General features: G+C 39.8%; 2 protein-coding genes across 7 annotated transcripts in view; both read right to left on the bottom strand.

The window, feature by feature from the left end:
* LOC122976543 (voltage-dependent L-type calcium channel subunit beta-4-like) overlaps window positions 1-3,436 on the bottom strand; it is a 35,330-nt gene extending 31,894 nt beyond the window's left edge. For both annotated transcript variants that reach the window (XM_044345090.1, XM_044345091.1), the window contains exon 1: window positions 3,193-3,436. In XM_044345090.1, the coding sequence (XP_044201025.1) occupies window positions 3,193-3,307 (115 nt within the window). In that variant the 5' untranslated portion in view covers window positions 3,308-3,436. The remainder of the gene's footprint in view (window positions 1-3,192) is intronic.
* Window positions 3,206-14,741, bottom strand: part of LOC122976541 (semaphorin-5B-like) — a 40,561-nt gene continuing 29,025 nt past the window's right edge. For 2 of the 5 annotated variants that reach the window (XM_044345086.1, XM_044345087.1), the window contains 13 exons: window positions 14,475-14,682; window positions 14,066-14,273; window positions 13,214-13,331; window positions 12,851-13,035; window positions 12,117-12,260; window positions 11,752-11,899; window positions 10,977-11,202; window positions 9,125-9,346; window positions 8,849-9,019; window positions 6,605-6,754; window positions 6,249-6,284; window positions 5,514-5,725; window positions 5,160-5,324 (listed from right to left, as the gene is read on the bottom strand). In XM_044345086.1, the coding sequence (XP_044201021.1) occupies window positions 5,163-5,324; window positions 5,514-5,725; window positions 6,249-6,284; window positions 6,605-6,754; window positions 8,849-9,019; window positions 9,125-9,346; window positions 10,977-11,202; window positions 11,752-11,899; window positions 12,117-12,260; window positions 12,851-13,035; window positions 13,214-13,331; window positions 14,066-14,273; window positions 14,475-14,682 (2,190 nt within the window). In that variant the 3' untranslated portion in view covers window positions 5,160-5,162. Of the gene's footprint in view, window positions 3,292-3,547; window positions 5,325-5,513; window positions 5,726-6,248; window positions 6,285-6,604; window positions 6,755-8,848; window positions 9,020-9,124; window positions 9,347-10,976; window positions 11,203-11,751; window positions 11,900-12,116; window positions 12,261-12,850; window positions 13,036-13,213; window positions 13,332-14,065; window positions 14,274-14,474; window positions 14,683-14,741 lie in introns of those variants that run through there. The other 3 variants (XM_044345088.1, XM_044345089.1, XM_044345085.1) reach the window with 3 other exon arrangements.

Genomic DNA, 14,741 nt, shown 5'->3' with positions numbered 1-14,741 from the left:
CTTCCATAAAATATATATGATAGTCAATTGCATACAGTTGTTACAATCCAATCATTTTCTATATGTGCCTTTTCCTATTCAGAGTGACTGAATCCATGCAGAAAGACAGTTGCAGATGCTGCATCGAAGAGTGTTTTACACCTTTAATCATACAAGTGTGTGTTGTTCTGGCACTGAGGTGCAGCTTTTCTAAAAAGGGACTGGCTGTTACTGCCGTGATTAGGCTGTGCTGCTGAACCACCTGGCCACTGTCAATGGGAAACACAAACAGGATTACAGCCTCGACTATAGAAAGCAGGATTTCCAAGAACTGAGCCCACAGTGCCTATTATCTCACAGAAGAATTAATCCAACAAAGACTGCAGCAAAGTAAGAGCAGTCAGGCAACATATCTGATTTTCTCTGAAATTCCTAACAAATCTAGTCTGAGAGCATTAATACAACATCTGCATCACATTCTGCAGAAATCACCCACATGAAGACATTTATAGGACAGCAGATATGTCCATGTGGGCTCCATATAGGAGTGGTTATGTGGGTCACTCACAGGGCCAAGAAGAGCTACAAGTGGAGTCCTCATGGGCAGTCTTCATGTACCACATGGGTCCCTTGTGTCTATTTATAGTATAGGGACTGAGGGTTTACTATAGAGGAAAAAAATGGGCCAAAAGTTAGATATTTGAAGGTTAGCGTGCAGATTTTAATAATACCAATACTATGTAATACCCTAAAACCCAATACTATCAAACTGATTGAAATAAATAACTAAAAGAATAAATTAATAACAAACTGCACAGGTAACTTAGTTTTTCAGGTTACATCTAAGGAACATTCAGAACTGCCCTTTTCTCTGCCAGGTGCTTCCACTGCTCTATTATTCATCATCTTGTGAACTTCCTACAAGGAAAATGGAAATGTAATCACCATGCTATACAGGACAAAAATGGTGGATCTCAAGGTACAGATGATTTACCTGCATCCTCTCAGGCAATGTCTATTATTAAAGACACCAGGGAAGCTGAGGGAGTGAAGTCACTAAAAGAGGAGCAACCTTGTGACCATTGGCTTCCTGCTCGTGCATCAGTCAGTCCACTTAAAAGGGGAAAAAAAATCCACTTTAAACTACTTCTGACTGGACAAAGAATTGGCTATGAACCTTCCATCTTTGTGCCTATTTTTGTTTGTGTATTTTTGGGAGTTGGAAAGTAGGTCAAACCTATGATACATGATGTCGCACCTGGATTATTTCCAGTGTACAGTGGAGCTAAAAAGAAGTGAGTTGCCAATCATTCAAATTGTACAGGAACATGCTATTTCTTCATTAAACATTAACTTTAAGAATGTTTTTATACCTTTATTTAGGCATAGTGTCACAATCAAAGATCAGTTAAGCAATAACACACTGGTATTTTCCCATAAACAAATATAGAGAAAGTGCTACAAGGCGCAATACTGATACTTTGTGGTTTCTCAGCATTTGGACTTGTGCCTCGACTGTGACACAATTCAGATTTATTATTAACATTTATAGTGGCTGAGACAACCACAGTATGACAGAAAAACATGTTTTTGTAGGGGGACAGGGTCTGACTTTTTATTGCCACTGATGCAACGCATGTGGGAGTCGCCAGGAGAGCAATGCTGGACCAAGATGAGTCCAAATTAAAATTAATTAAAATTTAGGTTAGATCTTTGAGTCTTAAAGCTACAGTGAAAGTGTTAAGTGCTTCTCAGATTTGTGATTAAAAATACCAAAATATAATGATGGGCTAGTTTCTAGTTTTGCTGTGAAAATGCACTTCATAATATTTACAGAAAAATCAAGATATTGGCACCAATATTTATTTATTCATGTTGATTTTTTACAGTGTACATTATACAAAAATATAGAGTACCAAAAGTTCACAGTGTCCAAAAGGCAGTGTGTCGTCAAATTCACATCAATTATATTCAGAAGAAGTGTGTATTTTTGGGAGCAAAACAAATCCATTTAGTGACCAATCAACAAACTGTGATAGATATGTATATTGTATATTTCTTTGTCACACCACAGGGTGAGGATGCCCCCTTTTAAATGAATATCTCTATTGTCTTGGCCAAATACATACAAACATATTTGTACAGTTAAAACAAACGTGTACTGTATATTCATGTAAGAGTGTCAGTGGGTAACCCATGCATGTATGCAAGCACCCAAACACATATTATCAGGGCTGTTTGTTTCATGCTACATAACACTGCAAATGGTGAGAAACACCTGAATTCATTTCTTGGTATTTACATTTTTAGAAACACAAGATATGCAATATACATTTTACGGCACAGACTAACTTAAATATAACCAATACTGTCATGGAATGTAACAGAAAACCTAGATGGTAAATATTTGAACTTGTTTTAAAGGTTTAACATTATTTAAAGCCCCTATGTGTAGTTTGTTTATGTACGTTTATGTTGGTAGAAAAATGACACATTCCCAGTGAAATTTTGTCAGATTCCTGGGGATGTTTGGTTGACTTTTTTGATACCACCACTACAAGTCACCGCAATCTTCAAATCCTACACATAGTGGCTTTAATAACCTACTATTTTGGGCTTTTTCAGCAGTAGAGCTTGTGGTGACACTATATTTTACGAGATGGTAATTTACAAGAAATTTTCAATAAGTTTCTTGGAAAGAACTACGTAATTTGGTACTAAATGCATGTAAAATAGAGATAGCGTTCAGTCGGTACGCCTCTCCTCAATGAATTTCCAATGAATTTCTAGTGTAACCTAAAGAGTCTGTCAGCCAGTGTACAACAGATAAACAGAACAGGCAAAAAAGTTTTTCTACAGGCAAGCATGTTCACATTTACAGTGTGCATGTAACAAATATGAAAAAGATATATATGAAATAAAGTTTCCAGTAATAAAGGAAAATGTATATTTACTTAGATTCACTGTAAACAGAGCAATTCTATCAAGGACACTCATAAATAATTTGCACCAAATTATATTGTTTTTTCCACGAAACTTCTCAGAAATTATTCAGACATTACAGAATTTGTAAACCACAAGGCGCATGTAAAACATAGCCCTCAGTTTGTTGAAACAAGTAACAGAAATGTGAAATGTATCACATCTAGAAAGACAACCATTCACTCTCACTTTCACATCTATTGACAATTTAGAGTAGCCAGTTCACCTCACCTGCATGTTTTTTGGACTGTGGGCAGAAACTGGAGCACCCAGAGTAAATCCATGCAAATGTGTTTTTGACTTGTTCTTTCCAAATTTGCTCATTATTTCCTGTATTTAGAAGCATAAGTGATAAACATAGTTATAGTCCACAGAAAAAGTCATGTTTGCCTTGCATTCCTTAATTGACGAAAAACAAGGTATTTAGCATGTTTTATCAAAAACAAATCTCAATGTAAGTCATTGCAGCCATTGTCTTCTATTAATGTCAGCACAGTATGAAAAACAAAATGTAGAAACTTGAAACCTGCTTGAGCAAGTTAATCCATCACATATTGACAAGTTACTTTTTTTTTTGTCAAAGTTACCTTATCATTGCATGGCACTGCAGTTGGCTGATTTATGGTATGTTCATGTGCTGTGACAGGCTCTGAAATATACAAGCACAATGCTTTCTTAGCTCAAAGCTGTATTACTGTATATTTGGTGATTGTTGTGTATTAACTTTAATGCACTAACATCCAGAAAATAGGAGTATGAATGGCGAAAAAATGCCCCATGTTTTAAAATTCAAATTCATCATTTTGTTTCAGCAGATACAGATACAAAAGTCAGCAAACCTGTATCTTTAACAATGTACAGTACAAAGTGAGGCCTGTCAACAATGTCTTCAGTGTTGTTTTCTATTGTCGACTCTGCTAAACATGAAAATTAAAGCAAATAAGCCAGAAATCTGCAGGTCTCTGTTCGTTTCTTTGCTCCATTCACACAAAGTGAAGGGAGAAATGTGTGAAAGTTTCTCACAACACATCATTTGTCTGGTTTTTACTCATAGATACCAGTCTTTATTCAGAAAACTTTCTTCATTGCAAATGGCAACCCATTCTTCAAGTGTCCAAGCTACCTATAGAACAGTATGCAGTATTACTGATTCCTCTGAAGTCACCTGCCAAAAATGCAATAAGTCCCCAAAACAACAGTCAAAAGATGAGTCTCTTCTCAGTCCAGTGGAAACCCAGGTTCATACAAGGTCTGAAGTCTAGTTGAAGCCCTGGAGCTCTGGGTTGTACCCTGTTGTCACACTGCCCTGAGCACAAATGGAGCACCTCAGGGTGGGGTGAAGTGGAGGAATGGGTCTTCCTTCAGGCGTTAACGGTTGCTGCATACCTCTTGCATTGGTTGATGTGTGCTAGCACCTGCCTCTGCAATCATGTTATTGTAGCTTGCACACAGATCTCTTCTGAAATTTTCAGTGAAAAAAAAAGGACTGCAGTCGACCTGAGTACACGCAGCTCCTTGTTGATGATTGGCTCAGTGTCTATGCGACCAATTAAACAGTAATTTCTTCTTCTGCCTCAAAAAAAAGTAACCATATTTTGCAGACTATAAGCAAACAATTAGCTTGCCAGCTTTGACAAGAACCTCATAAAGGGAATGAAAATGACATGACTATTGAAGCCTTAAAGGGTCAGTTCACCCAAATTACAAAAAAAGGTCTCTTACTTACCTTTAGTGCTACCTCTCCATGGAGATAGTTCTGGTTTTATTTGTCCAGGATTCTAGCATTCTCAATTAAATTGAGGTAAATGGAAATTTTAGTTTTGGTTCTCTCAGAATATAAAAATGAAACAGTTTTTTCACCTCTGTGAGCATCACAAAAGAAAAATTGGATATCTCATAATCCGGGCAAATAAAATCAAATCTATCTGCATGGCCAGATACCAATAAAGGTTAAGTGTAATTTAGGTGAATCAACTCTTAAAGATCTCACAAACAAATATGTTAAAAAATTGCCTGGAACACAAGGATGATTTTTGTGTTTTGTTCACATTACTTTGTCCTTATTACTTTACCATGACTATGTTGACCAACTAAATAATCCTTCAAACTCTTTGAGTACTTTTTTTTAATAACAAAACACTTCAGGGTGGAATTCAGGCGAATAAAAAGGGGTTGGTATGTTTTTAGAGCTGGGCTTTCTCTCAGCTGTGCATGTAGGTCCTGCAGGGGGAGTCTGGGTGGAAGTCGTACTTGCTCAGGCTGGGAGGGTAGTAGGTGGTGGTGAACATGTTGCTGGAGGGCAGTGGGGACGGGAAGTGGTTGCACGTCTCGTCGTTCACGTGGAGATTGTTCTTGTTTAGCGTCTGTAGTGTAGAGACAAAAAGAACGTTGTCGTCCTCAGATGAAAGCACAAAATACAGCATCACTTTTCAGTTCTTTTGTTTTATTTTCTTGTTTCTCCCTCAATTTTATCTAGGGTATAATGTAAAGATCAAAGCACGAATTTATTGCACCAAGAATTCATACAAAATTAAATAACTAAAGCAGCCCACCTTAAACTCCATGGGGATGTACTTCTCATTCTTTGGCGTGCTGTTGCCCTGCTTGTTGTAGGTGAGGTGGTTGGGTGTGCTGGGGTGGATGACTGCGGACTCTGCTGATGGTCGGTTCAGGTGGTGGCAGTTGGAATAGACCAGCGCTGACAGCAGGGCTGCTGCAAAGAAACAGGCTGCACCCACAGCTACCAACTGGAACAAGGTAAAGGCTAAAAGCAAGAGGGTTGGGAGAGGAGAGGAAGACAGCAGGGCATATCCACACTTAATATCCACAGTTTGAACAGTTAATGTCAGATTTTGGTCTAGGAAGTACAGATTAATATACATACTGCTGAACATCATCACCATTCTGTGGCCCTGCTACTAGACGTTTGGGAAAGGAAGAACCTCCATCATACTGGGAGTTAATGTCACTGTCTGGCTGCTATCTAACTTTATCAAATGGCCAATAACTACCTCACACTTTGCCACATGGGGCCAAACAAAAATAAATATTTGACTAACTGTGTGGTACACAACAGGCCAAGAAGAAAGTCAATAACTTTGTAACACTGCAACATGAACTCTGGAGAACTCTGAGACCAAGGTGTCATAGATTTGCTTTAGATGCAACATGAGTGGCAAAGCATGAAAGCCTGCACATTTTCTGTTGGGAATTGAGGAGCACACATATAGTTTGAGCAAGTTTGGAACAAATTATAATGATTGGAGGGAAAGAACGGAAAGACATACTTCCACAGCCCTGGTCCTCCTGTCCGGGTAAAATAACTGGAGAGAGACAGACGGACAGAAATAAAACAGAAAGACAGTAAAATCATTACAGCTCCAAAAGATCAAACAACAAAAATTACAAGACCAGTGAATTTCTCTCAAAGGCTTCACTGTTCTCGATGTAAGCAGAATGCTGACATGTTCATTAATCCATCTTTTTAATTTCTACAGACACAGAGTGAACGTGTCAGCATTACAGTGTGTCTCGTTAAACCTTTGTGTGAATCTAACTGGAGCTTATATCAGCAACAGTCTGCAGCAATTTACTGTATTAGCAATCTTGTTCCTGTTGTTTGATAGTAAGACGATGTGCTTACCTGGCACCTCATGAGGCTGGCATGGCCTGGACTGGGTGATGTTGCCCTGGCAGAGACTGGCCTCAGCCTCCTGGTCCTCACCACAGCGACGAGTGCGATGCTGCAGACCCCCTTCATCACAATCCCCCCACTCTGTCCACTCACCCCAACCTGACGACCGAAGTAAAGAGTGGACAGAAATAATCAATGTTTGAGATTGAAAAAGAGAAACAAACAATACAAGGACACAATAATAATAGCTTTTGGGTTTCTGACTAGACAGTTTACAAATTCAAATTTATGTTCTAATTCAGTAAATAATACATTTGTGTCTATCCACCTGTTTTTAAACATTTTTATAAACAAAGCTTCAATAGAAGCACCATAAATTGTAAAAAATGCGTAAAAATTGATAGGCTGACATAAATGTTTGCATAAAGATGAATATAAGATGCAGTAAACAGTGATGGAAATCAATTTTTCGCATGAAAATTTATGTTTTTGGATCTGCTTCTGTGTCCATTAATATCCTCTTTTTTATTTCCTGCAGTGTAGATGCAGCACCAGCATGTCACTGCCAAGCAATATTAAATGTCTCTACTTCAAAAGAAAGTCACACAATTTTAAAAAGGGTATTTATCTAGAATTTAATTGGATTATTTTAAGAGGAGGTCACTGAACTTCCACAATCAAAGTGGTTAATGAGAGGATTTTCCATTTGGGGTCAACTGAATGTTGCGTGTTGGCTGCCCGACAAAGGCAGCAAGAGGTAGCTGTGATGAGAAACTTTGACACAAAATATAATTCTCTTCACTGCACATTCAGCCAGTAACAAAATCAAGCAGCTGACCAGAGACTCTGTGTGGTTGGTCACCAAGTGTGCAGGCTGAGAAATGCTGGCCACAGCACAGTGGTCATCATCAGTCAACAGTCACATTTAAGCCTCTTTGTTTGCCTGCTGGGGTTACTTTGTTCATTGAACAAAACCGTAAAATGGATGAGAAGTGGATTACACCAATTTGCTTCCCATGTCTCGACTTATCTAAAGCATTGGTTCTCAAAGTGGGGTCCGGGGGTCCTTGAGGGGGCTCCAGGAGGTTCCCAGCAAAAAGGGGAATAATTTATTCTCACTATAATTCCATCCATAAGTAACTTTCATACACTCTCTGTAATAAAATCTTATCAAATGGGGGTCAGTGGTCTAATTTGTGTCAGTTTAGGGTCCCTGACATGATAAAGTTTGAGAACCACTGATCTAAAAGACCAAAGGAATAGAAGTACACACAAGTTGCATCTATTGTCAGTGTCGGTGGTAAAATTTGAGGCTATTTCATTCATTGTTTTTTCTGTTTATTTTCTGACTTTAAGCCAAAGCAAGCTGGGATAGGCTCCAACAAACATGCTGTTTGCCCTCTCAACACAAATATTGATTCACTACTTGCTGTGCGGATGAGATTTCCCATCAGTGTCCATGCAGACACCATTATTTGATCTAGGGAGACACAGTGAATCAATGGAGTGTATGTATGGTGTAGCAATTATGATAAATGACAACAAACGTTATATAGCACAAACCAAAGTTACAAAGTGCTTAACACAGGCAAAATGTTTAAGTAAGCATTATGCAAAAACCTTAACATTACATGATTTTAATTATGTATTTAAATGACAACAAAGGGCCAAATTTACATACAATAATTTTGTGAAAATAAATTAAAAGTAATTAAAACCACTGTGTGTACAATTGGAATATTTCCACTTTTTGCGCCCCAATGGCTGTACCAAAAAAGCAGCTTTGTCTAATGTGTCTTGTCAAATTATTATTTCATTAATTATACTACAGATAAATCTGATGGTCTGTTTATATTATTAATGTAATGGGGTCCACTAATTGAATTTGAGAAAAAAGTAAAGTGGGCTTACATAAATACAGTAAATACAGTGCAGCCTGTGAGTATTTGAACAGTTTTGTTTTGGCACTCTGACTCAATCACAGTTTTATTGAAACAACAACTATGAGGTTAAAGTGTTGCCTTTCATCTTTAATTTGAGGGTTGAGTGTTTACATCCATTTTAGAGGAAATGTGTAGAAATTACAGCTCTTACATATCCCTAAGGGTAAAGGCTTAAATGCAGCCAGATGCCACAATTTTTTTTCCGCTTTATGTTTTAATGTGTCATAAAGCAGAGTGTCATCAGCATAGCAGCAGATATGATGTGATATGAATATTATGTCTTCAGATAGTTTTACATAAGCTGTCATACCTTCGCAAACATGTGTATTACAGAGGGCCTCTTCAGTGTGCAGGCCTATACAGATGTCTCCTCCGTTGGCAGGGGGCGGGTTGCTGCATGTCCGGGTCCGCTGGTAGTGTCCGCCCCCACAGCTGGCTGAGCACTGGGACCATGAGGCCCAGCAAGACCAGGCCCCACTCACTGGAGCACACACACACACATAAGAAACTTTATTTATGTAATATAATGTACATATTCTGCTTTTGCAATTAATTTTGACCAAACTAGCCAAAATGTCACTGTTACCTGGGCACGGTTGAGGGTTGCAGTCCTGATACTCCACCGGGGATCCTATGCAGGCACTCGGGTTGGTCCTGCCCTCCGCCGTTGAGCAGCTACGTTTCCGGGTTCGGAAGCCTCTGGAACACTGCTGGGAACAGCTGGACCACATTTCCCAGGATCCCCAGCGGGCACCTTGGGGCTGAGACAGAGCTCGGCCACTGGTCTTTACCAAGTCTTCAACCAGAGCTTAAAAACACAGAAAACATGTTATTTTCATTACTAGAACATAAAAGAACCATTAACAAGCATTAATGATTATTTTCAACCCCTTTCACATGATAAGCAATTTACAGGAGCAGTGAGTCAGAGAAAGAAACAACTTTCAATCAAAGAAAAGAGTGAAAGTTGATCCCAAAATCTTTTGACACAACCTGCTGAATGAGTGAAATGCTCAGTTTCTTAAGTTCAAACAAAAACTGCAGAATTTTATCTTTTTTTTTTTGCCAAACTCAGCAGACAGAAAACCTCTTATGAAACATTAATTAGCAAGGTGTAATGTGGGTCACTTTGAAAAATGAAATAGTTTTCTCCATACACCCACACACACATTTGCACCCACAATCACAAATTATTAACATATGAATCAGGAGTGCCTCCCGAGGCTTCAGCTGAGGCCAGCAGAAACATTTCATTCAGACTTTTTTTCCTAGAGGCGAGAGGTCGACAGCAGCCACACAACTTGGGATGAAACAAGATGACATTTTCACCACGTCAGCTTTACCTATTTTTCTTTACCTATTGAGTAAAAAAAATATTTTTGCATGAAACAATCCAGATTCCATGGGAGAAAGTAAAAGCCTGCAGGTCTCTAAAGGGATGGAGGTAGTGGACATTTGCATCCCCATAACAGTTCAATGATGTTTAATCAATCTGCTGATTGATGGCCATAAACACACTGACACTTTGACTACGTTCTGCTTTTGATGAAACCAGCTGTGTTTACTGTGGCAAACACGGAGCTATGGCACAAGCAGAACTGTATAAAGTCCAGACAGATAAATACAGTATATTAGATGGGTCTAATTTGCCACCCTATCCCCAGGTTAGGGTGGCATCTGGATACACCTGCAGTCTAGCAGGTAATCACCACACCAGCTGTGTTTCCACGGTAACAATCAAAGACTCCTGCTGGCGACTGACAAGAAGAGGAAAACATGGCTACATTTGCAGCTTGCTAACAATACTGCAGAGAGAAAGGTGAGAAAGTTGTTAGGTCCCTCATACACGCTATAATGGACAGAGAATCAGAAAGCATCTACAGGATGTTTCAGAAGAAGTTTATAAATCATGCATCTCTTTTTGGAGGAGAATGTGACTCCAGGCTTCCAGCTCATGCCATGCAATGATGATTTGGATTTTTTTTTCAATCTCCTGGCTTATTGTCAAGCTGAAAGCATTTTGGAACTGCTATTACAGAGTGTGACTGAAGCTCTGAAATATTGATATCAAGAGTCCCATTACATTGCTGCTAGCTTATTACAGACCTGACACTTTCTTTATAACATGGAGACAGACAGTGGACTTCAGATCTGCCTCTTTCTCTTCATGAAACTCTGTCTGCACAAGACTCCTTGATCCACATCATTATCATTATTTGTGTTCTGTACAGTGGTCATAACTGTTTGATAGAAGTGATAGAGGTCATGAATTTTTTTATCAGAGATGTTGGTCCAGCTCTATGTTATGCATGCAGTGTGTGTATATCTGGCATCAATCCTATTATTGCTTTGACTCAGACTCTGACATCATAACTCTATTGATCTCTAACCGTGACAAACAAGTCTCATGTGTGTCCCGGCTCATTTCCAGTACTCACAGTCAGTCTGGCAGGCTCCAGATCCGTCATTGGGGCAGAACCGGGTCTCCAACTTCTTCTTGCCCAGCTGAAGCTGCTGGGGGTCGGGTAGCAGCGCCCGACAGGTGTACCTGAATCTCTGCTCTTGCCGTGACCCATCTTGACTGACGTTGACTGGCATCCAGGGTGTCCAAGGGGTGTTGCGGCGCACCTCAGGGCAGGCCTCCAGGTTGCAGGCCTTATACTCCTGAAAAACAGGATGGATGAAGCCTATCACTATTACTGCAGATGAAAAGTCTAAACCCATCACTGTATCACAGCTGTCTGCTCTACTGCATGTTTTGCTTTATCTACTAAATCCATAAGTTATAATAAATAGTATAAACACTAAATAAAATAGAAATCATATTTTTTTTACTAAATTGCAATGTCTTATTGTTGATCAAGATGAGAAATTAAAGGAGTTTTTTTGCAGATTTTCAGGAGATGTTAAGTTACTCTTTAAGCATCTGTTATTCCACACAAAATGTGCAAATTATTTCTTCATTATAGAGAAAAATAAACAAGGAGGAGTAGGACTGATTTAAATAAATATGGCAGGAATGTTCCATTTAAAGTATTGAAACTCATCCTGTGTTAAAAGGCCATGACTTACTGGTGACAGTAGTGTTTTGTGGTCATTTTAACAGTAGATAAATCAGCCATATAAGTAAAAGTCTGGTGGAATGAGATCAGGTCAGAAAGAAAGAAAATTAGTAAATTAATTAATAAATCTGCTATACAAGCAGCACAGTACCGTGGCACATCCAGGACAGCTGTTTCCATTCTGACAGGTTCTGGTTCTGGAGTGGACCCCTCCTCCACACTCAGCGCTGCAGTGAGCCCAGGGTCCCCATGCTGTCCACAACACTGGCAGGGGGCATGGCTTTTTCTCATTGCACAGCCTGGAAACACAAAGACCTCAGTTAGACTTGGTGTCTGGTTTTATCAAAGAATATTTTTTTATTGGCTAGGGAGCCTAAAAGTTTCAAGAATATCTCTCTTCTCAGCACCTAGCAAGGTTTCTACTCATAATAAAGTGATGATGTTTCATCTTGCTGTAATAATAGCTGATGATGATGTTCCTAGCAATGATGATTTCATCTTCACACCCCTCCTCACCTCTCCTCTCGACCCTGGCCTACACAGATTCGACCACCGTGGCGAGGCGAGGGGTTGTTGCAGGACCGCTGCCTCACTTCGAAACCGATACCACAGCTGCTGCTGCACTGGCCCCATGAAGACCAGGGAGTCCAGCCACCATTCCTTAGGAACAGAACATGAGACTGGAAATGCAAATACTATTACACGTGACTTATGAATCCATGAGAGAAATGTATGATCCCTGAAATCAACATTTAATAAAACATGTGCTGCACATCTCTGGACTCAAGCAGCTTGTAATCAATGTTTTGTGTTGTTTAGTGTGTCCTCAAATCTAGCTATTCATGCAAAGAAGTAAAAGTACAAAGTATTCAAAGGTTCAAATAAAACTCTCTTGATGGTCACTCGCCTCCTCCATCAACCCCACTTACAGCTGAGGAGGAAAACAAAGAGTAAATACAAAACACCCAACGTACCCCAGTAGGAACAAGGAAGGAAGTACAGGGAATAAGGGGAAAACAAATTTACATTTAAGAGGGACTTAAAAAACGATGTTAATAGGCCAGTTTTGCTCTTTTATGAAGTACAGAATACTAGCAGCTTAGAGTAATTGATAGTGACATAATGTAGTTTACTCTTTGTTGTTTTCACACTACATGTCTCTGTTTTGGTTATATTTAAGGGTTATTGTTGAGATATTGAATATCCACATAATATATACTGTATGTTATGCTCTGTGTAAGAGCGTGTACCTGGAACAGTTTGCCACCTGGATGGTTGGGCCTTTACAATCGACCCCACCACACCGGGCCACGGGTCCGTCACACGAGCGGGATCGACACACACAGCTGCTGACGGAGCCCTCACCGTCATCGTGGTTGCAGGGTTGCCATGTAGCCCAAGGGCCAAAACCGCCATCCTGGGTCAGGTTCCTCACCTACAGAGAGGATTTGAGAGGGAAAAATGCACATGAAGAAATCATATTTGCCTAAATCGAATGAATGCTCTTGGCAATTTTTTTATGTGGAACAATAACCTCAGGAAAATCATACTATATTCTATAGTATAATACCAATACATTCAACTAATTGTGTTTGTTTGCGTGTGTGTCTTACTGGACATTCTGTGATGTTTTGGGTCCACTGGTTCATGTTGGAGCTGTCCTCAATGGTCGTGCAGCGCTTCTGTTTGTGATCCCAGCCACAATAAGGGTCCCGAGCTTCCATGCAATGACTAATATGAGTTTGGAGTGAGTTAGTTTTCTACACATTTCTACAGTCAAAAGTCAGCAGGATTGTCTAAGAATGAAATATTCAGTGTTTTAAGTCAATAATTGTGTTTTGTCTGTATGAAAGGACTTCATATCTGTTTCAAGTAGCAGAGCTGATAAATAATGAGAAACTATATTTATACTTCAGAAACTTGTCAACATAGTCTAGTAGTGCATTCATTGTCAAGAAATTCATTAATAGCCTGCTTAAGTAATGTCTAAACCTTGCCAAAATATGGACTGGCAGTTCAAAAGCAGTTTCTCATCAGGGAAAGTAAACGAAGCCTTTAATATAATCATCTTTGTCAGCGTTTATAGCGGGCCTTTCAGACTTGGACACCCACATGTGTTTGTTTCTTTAATGGCACCCAGTTCATAAATCTTTTTAAGTATTTTCAAGTTGAGCAAGTACATTTGCACACTCACTGCCAGCAGCAGCAAGACGACAGACTGAGCACTCTCCCAGATTTAAACTGCAACTTTTACTAAATGATCGACTGCAGATTTGGATTTCCAAAAGCAATCACTAATAGTTTCCTTGTATTCATATCAATTATAAAACAGGTCTACAAATCCTCTATTCATTATGTGACAGCCTCTTGTTTTTCACAAAGAGAAACCGCTTTGAAACCAAAAGTTTTGGGTAAAGTTGACGTCATATTTGTTATTGCAGGCATGAGGTCGATAAGGATCGTACCGTTCGGTTGGATAGCTGGAGCAGCGCTCTAATGGGATCTTCACCAGTCGGTCATCAAGCCCCACAAACAAAGACCTGTCACTGTGGAGGATTTGTAGGCTCTTGATTGGTCCAATTTGCCCTTCAGGGAGGATCCTGAGCTCCTCCAGGTAGCAGCCATGAAGGCTTTTATTGGTCGTGGAAAGAGTCTTCAGGATGGTGCCGTATTCTGATTGGACAAGCCGAACAAGGAGAAAAGAACTGGACTGAAAATAATCTGGATTCATTTTTTAAAAAAAACATTAGTCTGTTGCAGCAGATAAAAAGGTGGTCAAACTAATAATTCACAAACTAATTTTCTTCAGGAAACTAATTGAATCTATTTTATTTTTGGCCAAAGTCGGCCCCAGCTCTCTCCCCTCTTGCTCACCGGTGCCGATGTACATGACATGGTAGAGGGTGTCTTTGCCCTGCACGATGTCCACCACCAGCTTGGAGAGGCGCAGGTTGTCCTGGGTGAGGAGGGGGTTGACAGTCACCGGCTGGACCACGTCGTTCATCAGGAAGAGTCGCTGGGCATCCTGGAGGCTGCGCTCTGTCAGGTTCCCCCCAGGACCGCCTTCCTCCAGAGTGCCACACTGAGGATGCAGGAGGGAGGGTTTAACGTCAGGTTGTCAGTTGTTGTTAGGAGATATAT

The sequence above is a fragment of the Thunnus albacares genome, chromosome 24 (genome assembly GCF_914725855.1).
Source record: "Thunnus albacares chromosome 24, fThuAlb1.1, whole genome shotgun sequence".
NCBI lineage: Eukaryota > Metazoa > Chordata > Actinopteri > Scombriformes > Scombridae > Thunnus > Thunnus albacares.
This window is presented reverse-complemented; position numbering and strand designations above follow the sequence as displayed.